Source organism: Portunus trituberculatus, chromosome 7, assembly GCF_017591435.1.
Source record: "Portunus trituberculatus isolate SZX2019 chromosome 7, ASM1759143v1, whole genome shotgun sequence".
Classification (NCBI taxonomy): domain Eukaryota; kingdom Metazoa; phylum Arthropoda; class Malacostraca; order Decapoda; family Portunidae; genus Portunus; species Portunus trituberculatus.
Genome location: NC_059261.1, coordinates 2771913 through 2788307, shown reverse-complemented (window position 1 = coordinate 2788307; position 16395 = coordinate 2771913). Strand labels below are relative to the sequence as shown.

Here is a 16395-nt window from a genome sequence, read left to right as displayed (position 1 = left end):
AAACAGATTAGATAAGCACTTAAATTTATTAGATTTATAATTATGTATAGCGCTGCATGACAGTTTTTATAAGAAATTTACTATAGTTAAACAAGACATGATCCCCATGTATGGGGACCACAAATTGTAGAGGATTTCGCTGCAGGACTTACCCCTGTTAATGGGCCAAATATTTAGAATTAGTATATAATGTATTGTGTACTTGTAAATGTAACTTTAAGTACTGATGACGAGGTCGCTGTGCGACTGATACAGGATAACCTAGATGGGCCCTGGTGGCCCTTTGTTATCCTATTATTTATGTTATGTTATGTTATGTTATGGAGGAAAGATAAGTTACAAAGCTGCAGCATATCTTGCACTTCCTGTTCGTCCGCCATCTTTATTGTTGTCATCTGTCAGCTGGTGACTGGTCACGTGATCGAAGGTCTAGCAGGCCCGTTTTCCATTGTCCCAGGTTCTGCTTAAGCCTGCCTTAAGGCGAGGTCTAGCCGTAGGGGCATTAAAAAACGCAGCTTAAGTGAAGATCTATACTTGTTTTTAACCAGATTAATTTTTGAAAAGAGCTGTTTACATACGTACATATGTGCTACCAAACACTGCCATAATTTTCCTTGGATGAGCAGAGAGTTTTGGATACACTGTGCTTGCAAATATTCTAAATTCAATCACAAAACTGCAACATTAACAACTTTCAGTACGTAGTGGTATTCACAAATCAACTACAACAATTGAAGTCACAACAGAGACTGGTGACTCGTGAGGCAGCGGACCAGCAGTACTGACAGGCGGGAACACACGTACCATACTACAGTACGTGAACCATACGTGTCAGACTCAGACAGACAGCCAATGATCACTCAATCTAATAATTAAAAATGTCAAGTAATATATTATATTCTGTTCTAATATAATTAAAATCTGTACCTTAGTGAACGAAATAGAAAAAAATATGGTGATACTGGTACACGAGAATATGAATTTTGTCAAACTTTCGCTGGGCTCTACTTGGTAACTCTCTCTCTCTCTCTCTCTCTCTCTCTCTCTCTCTCTCTCTCTCTCTCCGCACTATAGTTTATTTATTTTTAGAAGAAAGGTCCGCAATGAAAGCCTTTGAGGGTTGCATGCCGCCCTTGGTCCGCAGGTTGCACAGGGCTGCCCTAAATGGTTACATTAGGAAGGCACGATGGTTACTTTTAGAAAGGTATTTACGTTTCACTTGACACACACACACACACACACACACACACACACATGAACATAAGATCCATACCAAAAAACCTACAGTGTTTTAGAGAAATCATTTTGGACATGTCTCACATAAAATTCAATGTTCTTGGTTTCACAGAAATTAGGCTTGAACCTCACCTCTATTGCCTGTATGAGCTCCCTGGGTACTCAATGCCTGTCAATTCCAGAAATACGCATGGCGGTGGTGTCGCTCTCTATGTCTCGAGGGAATACGACTCCACTGTGCTAAGCCAGTATATTCTTTCAGATCCCTCAGCTGAAACAATAGGTGTTGAATCCAGTTTAATAGGAAAGAAATGTTTATTTTTGTGTATTTATAGACCGCCTAGTGGTAGTTTTAATAGCTTTCTATAAAAATTGTCAGATATTCTTTATTCAGTATGTGATAAAAATTTTGGAGCAGTCTATATATTAGGGGATTTTAATTTAGATCTATTGAAAAGTAGTGATAATATTTTTGTTTTCATTAATCTGATGTATTCCTATTCATTATTTCCATTTATCACTAAACCAACACGAGTCAGCAGTACTTCAGCCACCCTCATTGATCATATCTGGTCTACACAAATTGAAGATAATATTGGGAATTTTATCATACAGACTGACATCACAGACCATTTTCCCACTGTCTCACAATTCACACTAAATTGCTCTAAATTGGAACCCCAGTACATAATTAGAAGGAATATTACAGCTAATTCCTTGGAATGCTTCAAGAATGACCTTGCTCGTTTGGAGTGAAATCATGTTTTAAGTTGTACTGATTCTAATGAGGCATATGAATTGTTTTACAATGATTTTCATTTACTATTTCAAAAATATTTTCCCTTAAAAAAAAAACTCGATTGGATAATAAAGGTCAGACAAGTCCATACATTACCCCAGCACTGAAAAAGAGTATTAACGAGAAAAACAGACTGGAAAGACCTGCAAAAAATGGCCATTAACCTACAGGGGAAACCTATAAACGTTATAGAAATAAGCTCACATCGATCCTACGCTCAGCTAAAAATACTTATTATAAAAATGAATGACAGGATAATGAAGGTAATCCTAAAAGACACTGGAACACTATAAACACTCTTTTGGGCAGATCACGTCATCTTAGGAAACAAACAATGACATTTGATCCACCCTGCGCAGACATAGCAACAAAATTTAATGAACCTTTTTTGCAAGACCTTCCAGGATCTAATTGTGCTGACAATGAATATTTAATGTATCTTAACAATGCACCAAGTTTTTCAATGTATCTCAGGCCTACCAACAGAAGTGAAGTGGAAAATATCTTAAAGTCTGTTCAATCATTTACACCTGGTTACGATGACGTATCTCCAAAAGTACTAAAAACTTCTTCATCATTGATATCATCTCCTCTAGCCCATATTATCAACCTTACCATAAAAACTGGTGTTTTCCCAGATAAATTAAAACTTGCAAAAGTAATTCCTATATTTAAGTCTGGAGACAAAAATGATATAAGCAATTTCACTTCACGACCAATTAACTGACGTCACTCGGTAGTCAACGAGAAGCCCCGGCTACCAGTCCCACGTCAGTTCACTGCTAGTCCCCACGCAGTTCCCACCACTCGCTCACCGCTCTCCACTTCGTTTTTTCACCGGCGTACTCCACACGGAGTTTAGCCTGGTAAGCTTTCACACTACGGCAAGTGTTAGTTTAGTGAAAGATACATATATGTTCTGCAGACATATATTGTAAGCCTTGTGTGACTCTGTACCGTTTCTTTCGGGCAGACTGATGTCGGACCAGCGGGACAAGGCTCACGAAACGCCAAGGCGTTCATCCTCGTCTTCCTCAGATAGAAAGAGACCTACCAAGGATTCCGTGGATATTCCTGCAAAGGAAAGGAAGTCTCCCCTGGTCGAGAGAGTCGAGGAAGGTTGTATTCAGCCACGGCCTGACCGTAGTTCACCGCCGCCAGTGGCGGGTCCCAGCCACGCCAACACAGCAGCTGAGTGTTCGTCCGGAGGTGACGACTTTAACCGACTGACCGCCTTGTTAAGTGACCTAATTGGAAAACTAGACAAGGAGCCAACGCAGGCTGATGTGTTGCAGGAAAGCCGTGCAAACTTTAGTGCCTTTCATAACATTTCCTCTTCTGAGGATGAAGCCACTGAAATTTCGGAATGCCTGCCTGATCCATTGGATGAACTAGACACGTTCAACTCCTTGCCACCTTCCCGTGACACGGACGAAGCAGACTTCCTTAAGGCACTCGGGGATCTTTCAGGTCATTTCCATAGTGAAGAACAGAAAGGCGAGCCTCTCTCTGAGCGTTTGGCTTCCATTCTCAACCCTAGTTTGAGGCGTCGGCCCTCGTCTGAAGGAATAAAGTCTACTTGTAATAAGATCAAGGTTCCGAGCAATGTACCGAACCTGAAAGTTCCTGTGACGAACACTGCCCTTTCCAAAGCCATGAGTTTTGGAGGAAAGTTAATTGATGTCCGACTCTTTCAAACTAATGGCCTGATTACAAAAGCAATAGTCCCCATCGCTCGCTACATTAGCGATATCGGGGACAAAAAAGGCAAGACCTTAAATTCCTACCTAGATGGACTAAATAACAGCCTTAGGCTACTTTCGTCAGCTGTTAATTATATAAATCAGCTGAGAAAAGAAGTGGTAAGGATCCACGTTCACGACTCGGCCTTGGTAGACCTTTGCAAATGGGAGTGCGAGGTAGGAAAAGATGACCTCTTTCCGTTTGATGTGACGAAGAAATGTGAGGAGATACACAAGACAAGGAAATTAGGAAGGCCCTCTTTCCATCCTTACAAGTCCTCTGGAAGGAGGTTTGCTCCAAACAAGCAAACAACGAGACGGCACTATCAAGTTCCCACTCATTCTCGACCACGTTACCAGACGAGGCCTTTTTTAGGGCAGAGACATCCCCAGGGGAAGGGGATGCACTTACAAAAACCTCCCCAGTAAGCCTCTCCAGGGTGAGTAATGTTTTACCTCCTCTGGTTAATACCCCTGATAATTTTGTGGCGGGAAAATCTTTGGTGCCAGATCACTATGGGGGTCTCTAACAAAGGACATTTGGATCAAGGATGTGGTACATGGAAATATACTTGAGTTTGTCAGCTTACCCAGACAAATTAAACCCCCCAATCCTCTCAGCTTATCCGTAGCTGATAGCCATGTTCTGGACAATGCTTTGTCCTTGTACCTTAAACAGAAAATAATCGAAAGATGCGAGGCAGAGAATCATGGGTTCTTTTCTAACGTATTCCCTACGATCAAAAGAGATGGCACTGCTAGAGTCATCCTAAATTTAAGGGAACTTAATGATCATATTAACCATGTACATTTTAAATTAGACACTCTGAAAGATGTGATACAATTAATTCAACCAAAATGTTTTTTCATTACCATGGATCTGAAGGACGCATATTTTTCTGTTTATGTTAAGCCACAGGATAGGAAATGGCTACAATTTATGTGGAAGAATCAAGTGTTTCGCTTCACATGCCTTCCACAAGGTTTGACATCAGCCCCTCGGATTTTCACTAAATTACTAAAGCCTGCCCTCTCTCATCTTAGAAAACTTGGTATCATTGTGTCTTGCTATCTAGATGACTGTATTTTCATTGCTGCGTCAGCAGAGGAAGTTAGGACTAATGCACTCTATGCCTTACGCCTATTTGACTCTTTAGGGCTTACTATAAATGTTCAGAAATCTGTTTTGCAACCTACACAGGATATTAAATATCTTGGGGTTGTGCTAAATTCTGCTGACATGACTGTCGCCTTGCCTCCCGTTAGGAAAGAACGCATTAAGGCACAAGGCAGGCTCCTACTAAAGAAAGAGGTCACCTTGCTTCATTTGTCCTCCTTCATTGGTCTGACTGTAGCTTCGGATCCAGCTGTAGAGTTGGCTCCACTGCGATACAAATATCTTGAGATAATTCGGAACAGAGAACTTACCAGGACACATGGTAATTATAATTCAAAAATTACTTTGGATGACCATGCTAGGGAACTAATCTATTGGTGGATTCACAATGTAGATTCTCAGGTAAAATCACTAAGATCTTCTTCCCCCCAACTAGTTATGTTCTCAGATGCCTGCCTGACAGGTTGGGGTGCAGTAGTAGGAGATGCCACTGGGCTCATGAGGAATTGGATCATATCAACTGCTTGGAATTAAAAGCCATTCTTTTAGGCCTAAGATCCCTTTGTAAGGATACCAAAGAAACTCACATCCGCCTTCGCTCTGACAATTCCACTACAGTCGCCTGTATAGAACGTTGCGGTAGCACTAAGCCTAACCTTAATACATTAATAGAACAAATTTTTGAATGGGCTGAGTCAAGGGGAATTACCTTATCGGCACAGCATATTGAGGGCCTACAAAATGTGGAAGCAGACAAGGAATCCAGAGTCAAAAACCTAGATGCCGAGTGGATGCTACGGCCCCATATTTTCAAGAGACTTTGTCAGCTTTATTTTACACCTGAGGTTGATCTTTTTGCTACTCGCATCAATGCACAAGTGTCTGCCTACGTTTCATGGAAACCAGACCCATCTGCCACACATATTAATGCCTTTACATTGAACTGGACCAATAAAAAAGTGTATGCTTTCCCACCTTTCAGTATGATCTCCAGAGCCCTAAAGAAATTGCAAGAAGAGGAGGCAACAGTACTGATGGTTTTACCACTGTGGCCAACCCAGTTTTGGTTCCCCAAAGCTCTTCAGTTATTGGTGACCGATCCCGTTCTCCTTCCTCGGAATTCCCTAGTTCTACCACAAAATCCAACTCTAACCCATCCACAGGCACAAAGGTTGGTGTTGACAGCAATGATGCTATCAGGGAATCATTCGAAAATCGAGGCCTTTCGACAGAGGTTGCCCAATTTTTACTTAAATCATGGAGAGAGAGCACTAAAAGACAGTATGGGCCACATATCAAAAACTGGTTGTGTTTTTGCATCTACAGGAAAATTAATCCCTTTCACCCACCTTTGAATGAATTTCTAGAGTACTTATTATCAGAATCTAAGAAGGAGGGACGAAGCTACAGTACCATGAACACCATACGGTCGGCTATATCTGCCATAGCTAATATAAGCGAGCATCCTGCTGGACAGCATCCCTTAGTCTCCAGATTTATGAAGGCAATTTTTCAGGACAGACCATCTTTTCCTAGATGTCATACAACCTGGGATCCACAATTAGTTCTGAATTACTTAATGAGTCTAGGACTAGATAATGAATTACCACTCATTCAGCTTTCAGGGAAAGTAACAGTTCTCATGCTATTATTATCTGGTCAACGCGGTCAAACTCTGCACTTACTAGACACTAGAAACATGACTGTGTCAGAATCAAGAGTTACTTTCAGGATAGGTGATCCACTTAAAACCTCAAGACCAGGTGCCCATATGTCTGAATTGATATTTGATGCCTATCCTCAGACAAAAATTGTGTGTTGTCACCTCTATTGTAAACTATCTCGATAGGACAAAATACATTCGGGGCACAATCACTAGATTTTTTCTGACTACAAAACCTCCAATAAAATTAGCTTCGAGGGACACTTTACGCCGTTGGACGAAAAGTATTATGGAAGCTGCTGGTATTAATCTCAACATCTTTTCCCCTCATTCTACTAGGTCAGCTTCGACCAGTAAAGCAGCACTAAAGCTACCTTTGTCAACAATTCTATCGACCATTGGATGGACCAAGGAATCAACTTTTACCAAGTACTACAAGAAGCCAATAATTAAAGATGGTCACTTTGCCAGGGCAATCTTACCATAAGTTGTGTATATGTCCTAACAATAGGCATAGGTTTCGTTTTCATCTATGTATGTTTCTTTGGATTTTGGTATTATATACCTCTTTGTATGTATTACATGCAAAAGTATACCATTGTTCTTGGATTGGGTTACATTATATGTTAACTAAATACAGTGTGGTGTTTCGTTTTTATCCTACGCACTATCTCATCAAGCATCTGTGAGGTGTATGAAAATCTTGGTAGGTTTGAGGAAAGTCTCTAAAGTTCTCGTTGACTACCGAGTGACGTCAGTTAATTGGTCGTGAAGTGAAATTGTAAGATTAAACGAGTACTTACCAAGTATGAAGTTTGATCGCAATTTCACGAACAATTAACTGCGTCACTGAGGTATTAAACGCCCTCCCAACCCAAACCCAGACACTCATGGAACTTGGCTCGAATAAGCTTCGTAGTGTATGTAACCTGCTTCCTCAAACCTACTCTCTAAAGGACTGACGTGGGACTGGTAGCCGGGGCTTCTCGTTTAATACCTCAGTGACGCAGTTAATTGTTCGTGAAATTGCGATCAAACTTCATACTTGGTAAGTACTCGTTTAATCTTACAATTATCGCACTATTTCCGTTCTCCCAGCATTTAGTAAAGCTTTTGAAAAAATTATTTCCTCACGTTTGATTAACTATCTTGAAAAAAATAACCTTCTAACAGAATACCAACATGGTTTTAGAGCTCAACATTCCACGGAGTCGGCTGTACTGCAATTCGTCAATAATGTCTACAAAGATTTGGAGAATAGATTATATGTGGCTGGTGTATTCATTGATTTGTCTAAAGCTTTTGACACACTAGATCATAAAATTTTATTACATAAATTAGAATATCTTGGGGTGTAAGAGGTGTGCCATTGAAATTATTTAGGAGTTACCTTCATGATAGAAAACAAACTATATATTGTAACCATAATTACTTTTCATTATTACCCATTGTGAAAGGTGTACCACAAGGATCAGTCCTAGGCCCCTTATTCTTTAATATGTATATCAATGATTTTGTAAATGCACGTACTAAATTAAAATTTTTGATGTATGCTGATGATACGACGCTGTTGACAAAAATATAAATTCTCTTCTTAATAATCTAACATCAGAACTACAGAAAATAAAACAATGAGTTCAAACTAATTTAATTACATTTCAGAATCGATTAATAAAAAATGCTATCCCTTCAGTCAGTCTAGATGAAGAAATTATAAAACAAGTTAGTCATACAAAATTTCTTGGAGTTTTTATTGATGAAAATTTAAATTGGAAGATTCACATTGACAAAGGTTGTTTAAAAATATCTAAATTAATTTTCTACAATGATCAATGATCAGCATATATCACACTCTATGCTAACTTACTGTGTTCCCATATGGGAAAGTACGTGGCCTTCCTTCACCAAGAAGCTAACAGTAGCTCAAAATAACATTTTCCGGTGTATATTTTTAAGCAAAAGTTTGAATCTACTAATCAAGTATTTATTGACAAAAATATTATAAAATTTTCATATATACATAAATATTTTACACTGTTGCTGATTTATAAATGTTACGGTAGAAATTCTATTTTCAAATTACTTACTGGAAATATCAACACAAGGAACAACAACGTTAACTTAGTTTCCCCAACGTTTAGAACTATATTGTACAGAAATAGTGTGATTAATAGCGGTCCCAAGATGTTTAAAAGTTTGCCTCCTGAGAAAAAACTTCTACTTACTACAGCCAACATATCGAGGTTTAAGCAAGAAATTAAGAAGTATCTCTTACTTCAACAATCTATGAGCCGGTAATAAAATGTTAGTAACCAGTATGACTAGAGTGTACTACTCGTATGTTACGTGTCCTTGACCACATACCCATTATATAGTACTATTTGTCCGTCAGGGAGCTTTGCTCGACAAATATTAAAACAAAATCCAGTTGTTCTTTGAAATGAAGAATTCATATATATATATATATATATATATATATATATATATATATATATATATATATATATATATATATATATATATATATATATATATATATATACCAATTTTAACGTGGCTATAAATTACTATTAAATTCCACGTATTTATTTTGGCAGAAGCTCAAAACACTTAAACTTTTAATCACGAACGATTTCTAGAAACCATTAAGACTTTATAGTCATCTGAAAAAGAAAAAAAAATCATAAATAGTACCGGGAGTAAAAATTATATACCGACAAGCCAGGACAGGTAAGCATTTTGGGGAGTCGGTGATGACGTCACATTCCCATCCACTTACCCTCACTTGGCCTTCATGACAGACAAACTAAGAAATCACGGATGTATTTCAGCGATAGGTATGAAAGATTAGGCCTATGGCAATACTTAGTGACCTGTGTGGCCTGCAAAAGGCGAGAAATGAGGCAGATAATGACGGAAAGATAGGCAGCGGCTCAGGGGATCAGTTTGTTGACGTATTGGAAGACTCAAATTATTGGGATGTTAAAGTATCAGCAGGTGTTAGTTCACTGATATGTTGTCCTGGAGGTTATGACATGGTGCCACCGTGAAATAATGAGTTACACCAATATACTACTTACGTTTGGCACTGGACTTTCCCAGGGGGGCTGACCTGTGACACCAGAAAGCACCCACACACTGCTTTGTGCCTTCAGCAATATATAGATAGTTAACCTATGATTACTGAGAGGCTACAAACACACTACTCTCTTCTCTACCATCAATATCATCACTATCTTCGTCTTCACTATTCTTACTGCCTCTCTCACTGACCTGCCCTGCCAGCGCCGATAACGCCTCACTCAGCTCACTGTTAACAAACGGCACGGTTACTGGCAGCGACACCGATCTCATAGTTTACAAGGGACGCGTCTTCCACACAGTTTAACACACACACACACACACACACACACACACACACACACACACACACACGTAGCTTGGAGACTGGAGCACGTGGAGGGTAGTAGTGGTGAGAGGATATTAATCGCGTTGGTTTTACGGATAAATAAGTAGTTGCTGGAGAGTCAGGAAAAAAAAAAAAAAGATAAGAGACTGTCCTGCCATTAGTCTTGACTAAGTAATCGCAGATAACAGTGTTTCTTGTCTTTATTTTCAAGAAATCTCAATTGCCAGAGAGAGAGAGAGAGAGAGAGAGAGAGAGAGAGAGAGAGAGAGAGAGAGGCTAGCGGAAAGGTGCCTATGATCCTCTAGGAGTCTACGTGTTTAAAATCCCTTGAGTTGGCATGTCGCTCTTTGTACAAATAAGAGTAGGGCAGCTGTTGCATTAAGTATAGGGTGAGAAGGCTGTTTCATCAAATACAGAGCTGACTGTATACCATAGTTGATATTACCTGCCTCAAAACATGTGAGTGTTTACCACCGCCACCACACTGCTCAGTTCTCAGCCCCTGCCTTACCACCACCCCTCCATACTTCATTGCATTATGGCGTTCAAACCTTTACAACAAAGCTATACTAACGCTTACACATCTTTAAGAGACTTACCTCGGTGGAAATGCCATCGAAAGAAGCGAAGGCGACCTAACACTCAGCTTTCCAGCCATCAGCAGTCAGCGACTCGGACTAACTCGGCAGTCAGCTCCACCAGGCTGATGATGTCGCGGGCTGATCACGACAGAAGCAGCAGTGTTGAACAAATTATAAGAAAGGCCATTTAACCAACATTTGTTCATATATATTTAATAAGATATATTCATTGGTAATTCATGAAACATTAGCTACTAAAACATGTGTAAATAGCTGAACTGGTCCATAAAAACGTACGAACTTACGAAGCGGAAGTGAGTCGCGCGGCACATTTTGACCTCGGCTGGCGGGCGGCGCGGCGGCTCTTCCTAATGTCCCTCTCGCTACAGTGTCTCCCGTTTCCCACCGCTTGTCCCGGGACTTTTTCCTACAGAACCACTAGATAAACTGATTTTCAAACTGATGAGGCAGGTTTATAGCACACCTGATAGTACTCTCTCTCTCTCTCTCTCTCTCTCTCTCTCTCTCTCTCTCTCTCTCTCTCTCTCTCTCTCTGGGGCACCTTCTACCGATGGCCATCCACTCCCATGACATCACATTGGCAGTAGTTGAGTATATTTGTTATTCTCCATCCAAGGGAACACAATAACGTAGCCATAAATCACTTAGTTTTTATTGATATATTATATTATATATATGTCTGTATATAACACAGGGTGCATCACTACTATACAGACATGACCACTGCTGTACCCAGGGTGGAGGTCGGTTATGTACAAGCGTCAACAAGGCACATCATTGTAGTCAAACAGGTTGTAGCAATTGATTCACTCTTACTGCAACTTATCAGCTATCTAGTACTGTATTGGTTTTTCCTCACTGACTCTATAATTCTTAGCACAACTTTCCCGTCATACATAGTTCACTTAAAAAGTAATGAAATGATCAACTTTGACTTACTTGTCCTTTTCTCTACAATGACATGATTTTCTCATAACCTTTATAATTGATTGTAATCTCAATGTTATTCTCTTCATGACAAGTTTTCTCTTCTAACTAATTTGCTTCCTAAATTATGTACACTAATCAATAGCTCCAGATTATATTTTTTTCATTAGCTTTTACTATATCCCTTAATTACATTTTTCCTTTTGATTTAATTCAAAATTTATTTTGGATTAAATTTTTTCCAATAATCTCTGTAATCATGAACTCTCAATGAATTTATTGATCTCATGAGTGATTGAACCCTCAACTTCCTGAATTACATTTTTCTCATAACTTTAGTAATTCATTTTAAACTTTACAATTACATTTTATCATGACAACGTTCACAGCAACATTTATCTCACACGCTCCGACACACTCAAGAATAGATCAATTATTTTGCATATACTGGGTATATAATAATGGTAAATTTACCTCTCAGCGCATCAACAATAACAAGCAGTAGGTACAGTACATACTTATCTCCTTTATCTGGTTCTGTACAAGTTAACCCAATTCCCTGCCCAGTAACACCACATGGTACCCGATCACATCATTATACTGGAGGAGAATCGGTAATCTTTTTAAATCCTCGGCACTTTATTATGAAGCTCTGTAGGAAATATATTCATAATATATTCATTTTCTGTTTACTTCTTTTGCGCAGTACTTTACTTTTTTTTTTAATAATTATTTTCATGTATTTTAATTTCTGTAGGGGTGACTTGACGTGCTGGAACGCATTCCCTATTATTACATGTTATAATACGTTCGGTATACGGTAAATTCAATATGCGGTAAGGTTTTCAGGAACGCAGATGTACCGTATAACGAGGACTTACTGTACTATGTAAGTGACTGTGTGAGTGTATGTGTGTGTGTGTGTGTGTGTGTGTGTGTGTGTGTGTGTGTGTGTGTGTGTGTGTGTGTGTGTGAAGCATAAAACAACTTGAGAAAATGTGGTTTTGTTTTCACTATATCCTTGGTGTGGGTGTTGAAAAAGAAGGAAGAGGAGAGGCACGAGAAAGAGAAAGAGAAAGAGGAAATATAAGAAGTGGAGAAGAACAAAACAAAGAAGGATAAAATGGAGAAAAAGAGGAGGTGGAGAAGGACGAAGCAAAGAAGGATAAAATGAAGGAAAAAAGAAGAAAAAGGCCGAAAAAGAAGGATAAATGAAGGAAAAAAGAAAAAAAGTAATTGTAATAAGAAGAGGCAGAGAGGATTAAATCAATTAGAAAGAACAAAATGGAAGGAATATGATAATGTAAATTAAGAGAACTTGTAATCTCTCTCTCTCTCTCTCTCTCTCTCTCTCTCTCTCTCTCTCTCTCTCTCTCTCTCTCTCTCTCTCTCTCTCTCATGAAAGACAGGAGGAACACACACACACACACACACACACACACACACACACACACACACACACACACACACACACACACACACACACACACACACATACATCATCTGTTCAATGAATGATGGCACAGAACTAAAGTCTGGTTTATCAGATGAATAGAGAGTAATTCATGTATCAATAAAGACAGAAAGGAAAGCACACGTTTTGTGTTGACTAAACATTACAATACTGCATTATTAGAAAGTCATAGAGAAAAAGTCACTCAGTTCGGAAAGGTAAGGTAAAGAAAAGATCCTTCCTTTCCATGACAGGGACGAGGAGCCTTCGTTCAGATCTCCTCGGCCTCTCTGTCATCTGTCTGCCTCAGCAGCGCCACTGTGGATTGCCCTTTCGGTTACAGTTCGTACTTTCTTGAGTTGTACATTGTACTGCAGCAGTTTGTCTTTCCACAGTTGTAGTAGGGTTGTTTTGTTTTCCGGCGGCGTTGTTGTCTTACACGCCTACTGTTTTCCTCGCAGACAACACATCATCATCTGCAGGAAAAGCTTTCTTTTTCAGGACTGATGCCTTGTTTTGCAAGCCTACTGTCTTGCTCCGCAGTCCAGTAGTCTTGTTCTCCAGTTGCGACGTTCGCTTCTGCATCTGTTGAGTCCAATTATAAATACCAGTCACCTTGTCTTCCAATTCGACTGTCTTATTCTCCAAATCCAGTGTTTCTTTTTCCAGACCTAATGTATGGTCTTCAATTTCTACTGTCATGTTCAAGATTTTTTCCATCATGTTCTCTAAGTGCATCATCTTGTTCTGTAGAGCTTCAATCTGAGCCTGCAGACTCTGAGTTCCTTCCTGCAGGTCTCCTGTCTTGTTCTGGAGATTCTCGGTCGTCTCCTTCAAACCCACAGCTTTGTTTTCAATGTCATTGGTTTCTGTCTCCACACGCAGCATCGTTCGTCCTATTATGACACTCTCCATTAACATCGCATCTGATTCCTTTTCTAATCGCATCGTTTTGTTTTCCACTTCTAGTATTTTGTTTTTCATTTCATTTGATTTTTTCTCAAGATCTTCTGTTCGGTTCTGCAGAAGTATTGTTTGTTTACTGAGATCTTCATTTAATTTCTGAATACTTTCCGTTTTTTCCTCAATCGCTATCGTGGTCGTTTCAATTTCCGCTATCGTGGTCTCTAGATTCATCGATTTGTTCTGTACAATTTCGCTTTCGTTTCCTTCAGTTTCTGTTTCGCTCTCGTGAGTTATGTTCGCTCGTGGTAAAATTTCCTCGTGTGGTTCTATAGTTTCGCCAACCGTTTCGTTCCTCGAAAATACCGTTTTGTTTTCTTGCTCTTTAGTTTCGTTCTTAGCACCTGGGATTAGTGGCAACGCAATTTCCTCATGTGGTTCTTTAGTTTCCGCATCTGTTTCGTTCCTTGAAAATATCATTTTGTTTTCCTGCTCATTAGTTCCCTCAAATGTTTCGTTTTTAGCACCTGGGATTAGTGGCAACGCAATTTCCTCATGTGGTTCTTTAGTTTCCGCATCTGTTTCGTTCCTTGAAAATATCATTTTGTTTTCCTGCTCATTAGTTCCACCTCAAATGTTTCGTTTTCTGTTTCGTTCCTTGAGCACCTGGGATTAGTGGCAACGCAATTTCCTCATTTTGTTTTCCTGTGGTTCTTTAGTTTCCGCATCTGTTTCGTTCCTTGAAAATATCATTTTGTTTTCCTGCTCATTAGTTCCTCAAATGTTTCGTTTCTTTAGTTTTCTGTTTCGTTCCTTGAAAATATCATTTTGTTTTCAAATGTTTTTTTGTTTTTCAAATGTTTTGTTTTCTATCTCTTTACTAATTGTTTCATCCGTTTCGATCTTATCGTGCACCCCTTGCAGCAAGGGCTTGTTCTCTTCCTCTTTGCTAATCTCAATATCTCCTCCGCTCTTATCACCAGTGGAATTTTCCACAGTTTTATTCTCTTCATGTTTCGTTTGGACAATGGTTCCGATCTTATTACCAGTGGGATTTTCCACAGTTTTATTCTCCTCTTGTTTCGTTTCCACAATGGTTACGTTTTTGTCATCAATAACTGCTTTTTCTACAGTTCTGTTGTCTTGCTGTTTCATTTCCACAATGGTTCCGTTCTGATCAACTTCATTTTCCACAGTTTTATTCTCCTCTTGTTTCGTTTGGACAATGGTTCCGATCTTATTACCAGTGGGATTTTCCACAGTTCTGTTGTCTTGCTGTTTCGCTTCTACAATGGTTATGTTTTTGTCATCAATAACTTTTTCCACAGTTTTGTTGTCTTGCTGATTAGCTGTAACAATGGTTCCGTTCTTATCATCAACTTTTTTCTCCTCAGTTTTATTCTCTTGGTGTTTCGTTTCAACATTAGTTCCGTTCCTATCTTCAACTTTATTCTCCACAGTTTTGTTGTCTAGGTGTTTAGTTTCAATAATGGTTCCATTTCTATCATCGGTCTTTTCCACAGTTTTGTTTTCTTGCTGTTTAGTTTCAATAATGGTTCCATTTCTATCATCGGTCTTTTCCACAGTTTTGTTGTCTTGCTGTTTAGTTTCAACAATGGTTCCATTTCTATCATCGGTCTTTTCCACAGTTTTGTTGTCTTGCTGTTTAGTTTCAATAATGGTTCCATTTCTATCATCGGTCTTTTCCACAGTTTTGTTGTCTAGGTGTTTAGTTTCAATAATGGTTCCATTTCTATCATCGGTCTTTTCCACAGTTTTGTTGTCTTGCTGTTTAGTTTCAATAATGGTTCCATTTCTATCATCGGTCTTTTCCACAGTTTTGTTGTCTTGCTGTTTAGTTTCAACAATGGTTCCATTTCTATCATCGGTCTTTTCCACAGTTTTGTTGTCTTGCTGTTTAGTTTCGACGATGGTTTCGTTCTTATCATCAATAACTGCTTTCTCCACAGTTTTGTTTTCTTGCTCTTTAGTTTCCAGAAATGTTTCGTTCTTAGCAACAGGGATTGTTAGCAAGATTTCGTTTTCCTGTTCTTTAGTTTCCAAATCATTTCTCTTCTTTTCAACCATCTTATCCAAAATTTTATTTTCCTGCTCTTTACTGGCTTCAATATCTGTCCCATGTTTATCACCAGCAGGTGTTTGTACCGTTTTGTTTCTGTGCTCAATGGTTTTAACAGTGCTTTCATTCTCGGCAACAGGATTTTCCACAGTTCTGTTCTCTTCCTTAGTTTCAACAATGGTTCCGTTCTTGTTATCAATTGCTTTCTCTAATGTTATGTTCTCTTCTTTCGTAGTTTCCAGAACTGTTTCATTTTTGCCTTCAATGCCTTTTACCGAGGTTGTATTCAACGGTTCCTTTGTTTCAACAATAGTTACATTCTCATCACTCATGGTCTTGTCTGAGGTAACTTCGTTCGTATCATCGATATCAGTGGTCGTTTTATCAGGCATCAAATAGTCCATCAAGATGGGTTCCCCCTCGGAACCCATCTCCATCTCCCCTGTGCCTCCTTCCACGGGGGC

General features: G+C 39.2%; 2 protein-coding genes and 1 long non-coding RNA gene across 3 annotated transcripts in view; 1 reads left to right on the top strand and 2 right to left on the bottom strand.

The window, feature by feature from the left end:
- The window catches only part of LOC123519353 (rootletin-like), a 39669-nt gene that overhangs the window by 23074 nt on the left and 200 nt on the right, over nucleotides 1–16395 (bottom strand). Inside the window, exon 1 of the mRNA XM_045280608.1 lies at nucleotides 14865–16395. This exon is cut by the window's right edge and continues 200 nt beyond it. Coding sequence (XP_045136543.1) covers nucleotides 14865–16395 — 1531 coding nt within the window. The remainder of the gene's footprint in view (nucleotides 1–14864) is intronic.
- LOC123498152 lies at nucleotides 3380–7196 on the top strand. The gene is made up of 3 exons (XR_006672651.1): nucleotides 3380–4217; nucleotides 5877–6065; nucleotides 6897–7196. It is a non-coding gene; the product is annotated as an uncharacterized LOC123498152 (long non-coding RNA).
- Nucleotides 13125–14472, bottom strand: LOC123497994 (autophagy-related protein 23-like). Its single transcript, XM_045245059.1, has 2 exons — nucleotides 14379–14472; nucleotides 13125–14255 (listed from the first exon to the last, which is right to left on the bottom strand). Exons 1-2 carry the CDS (start codon nucleotides 14452–14454, stop codon nucleotides 13384–13386), a joined length of 948 nt encoding a protein of 315 aa, XP_045100994.1. The 5' UTR covers nucleotides 14455–14472; the 3' UTR covers nucleotides 13125–13383.

What these genes read in the sequence shown, in the direction of transcription:
- LOC123497994 (XM_045245059.1), bottom strand. Translation starts at nt 14,454, where the DNA reads ATGATATTTTCAAGGAACGAAACAGATGCGGAAACTAAAGAACCACAT. An exon ending in TGCGTTGCCACTAATCCCAG is followed by an intron (nt 14,256 to 14,378) that starts GTGCTAAAAACG and finishes CACTAATCCCAG; the next exon opens with GTGCTAAGAACGAAACTAAA.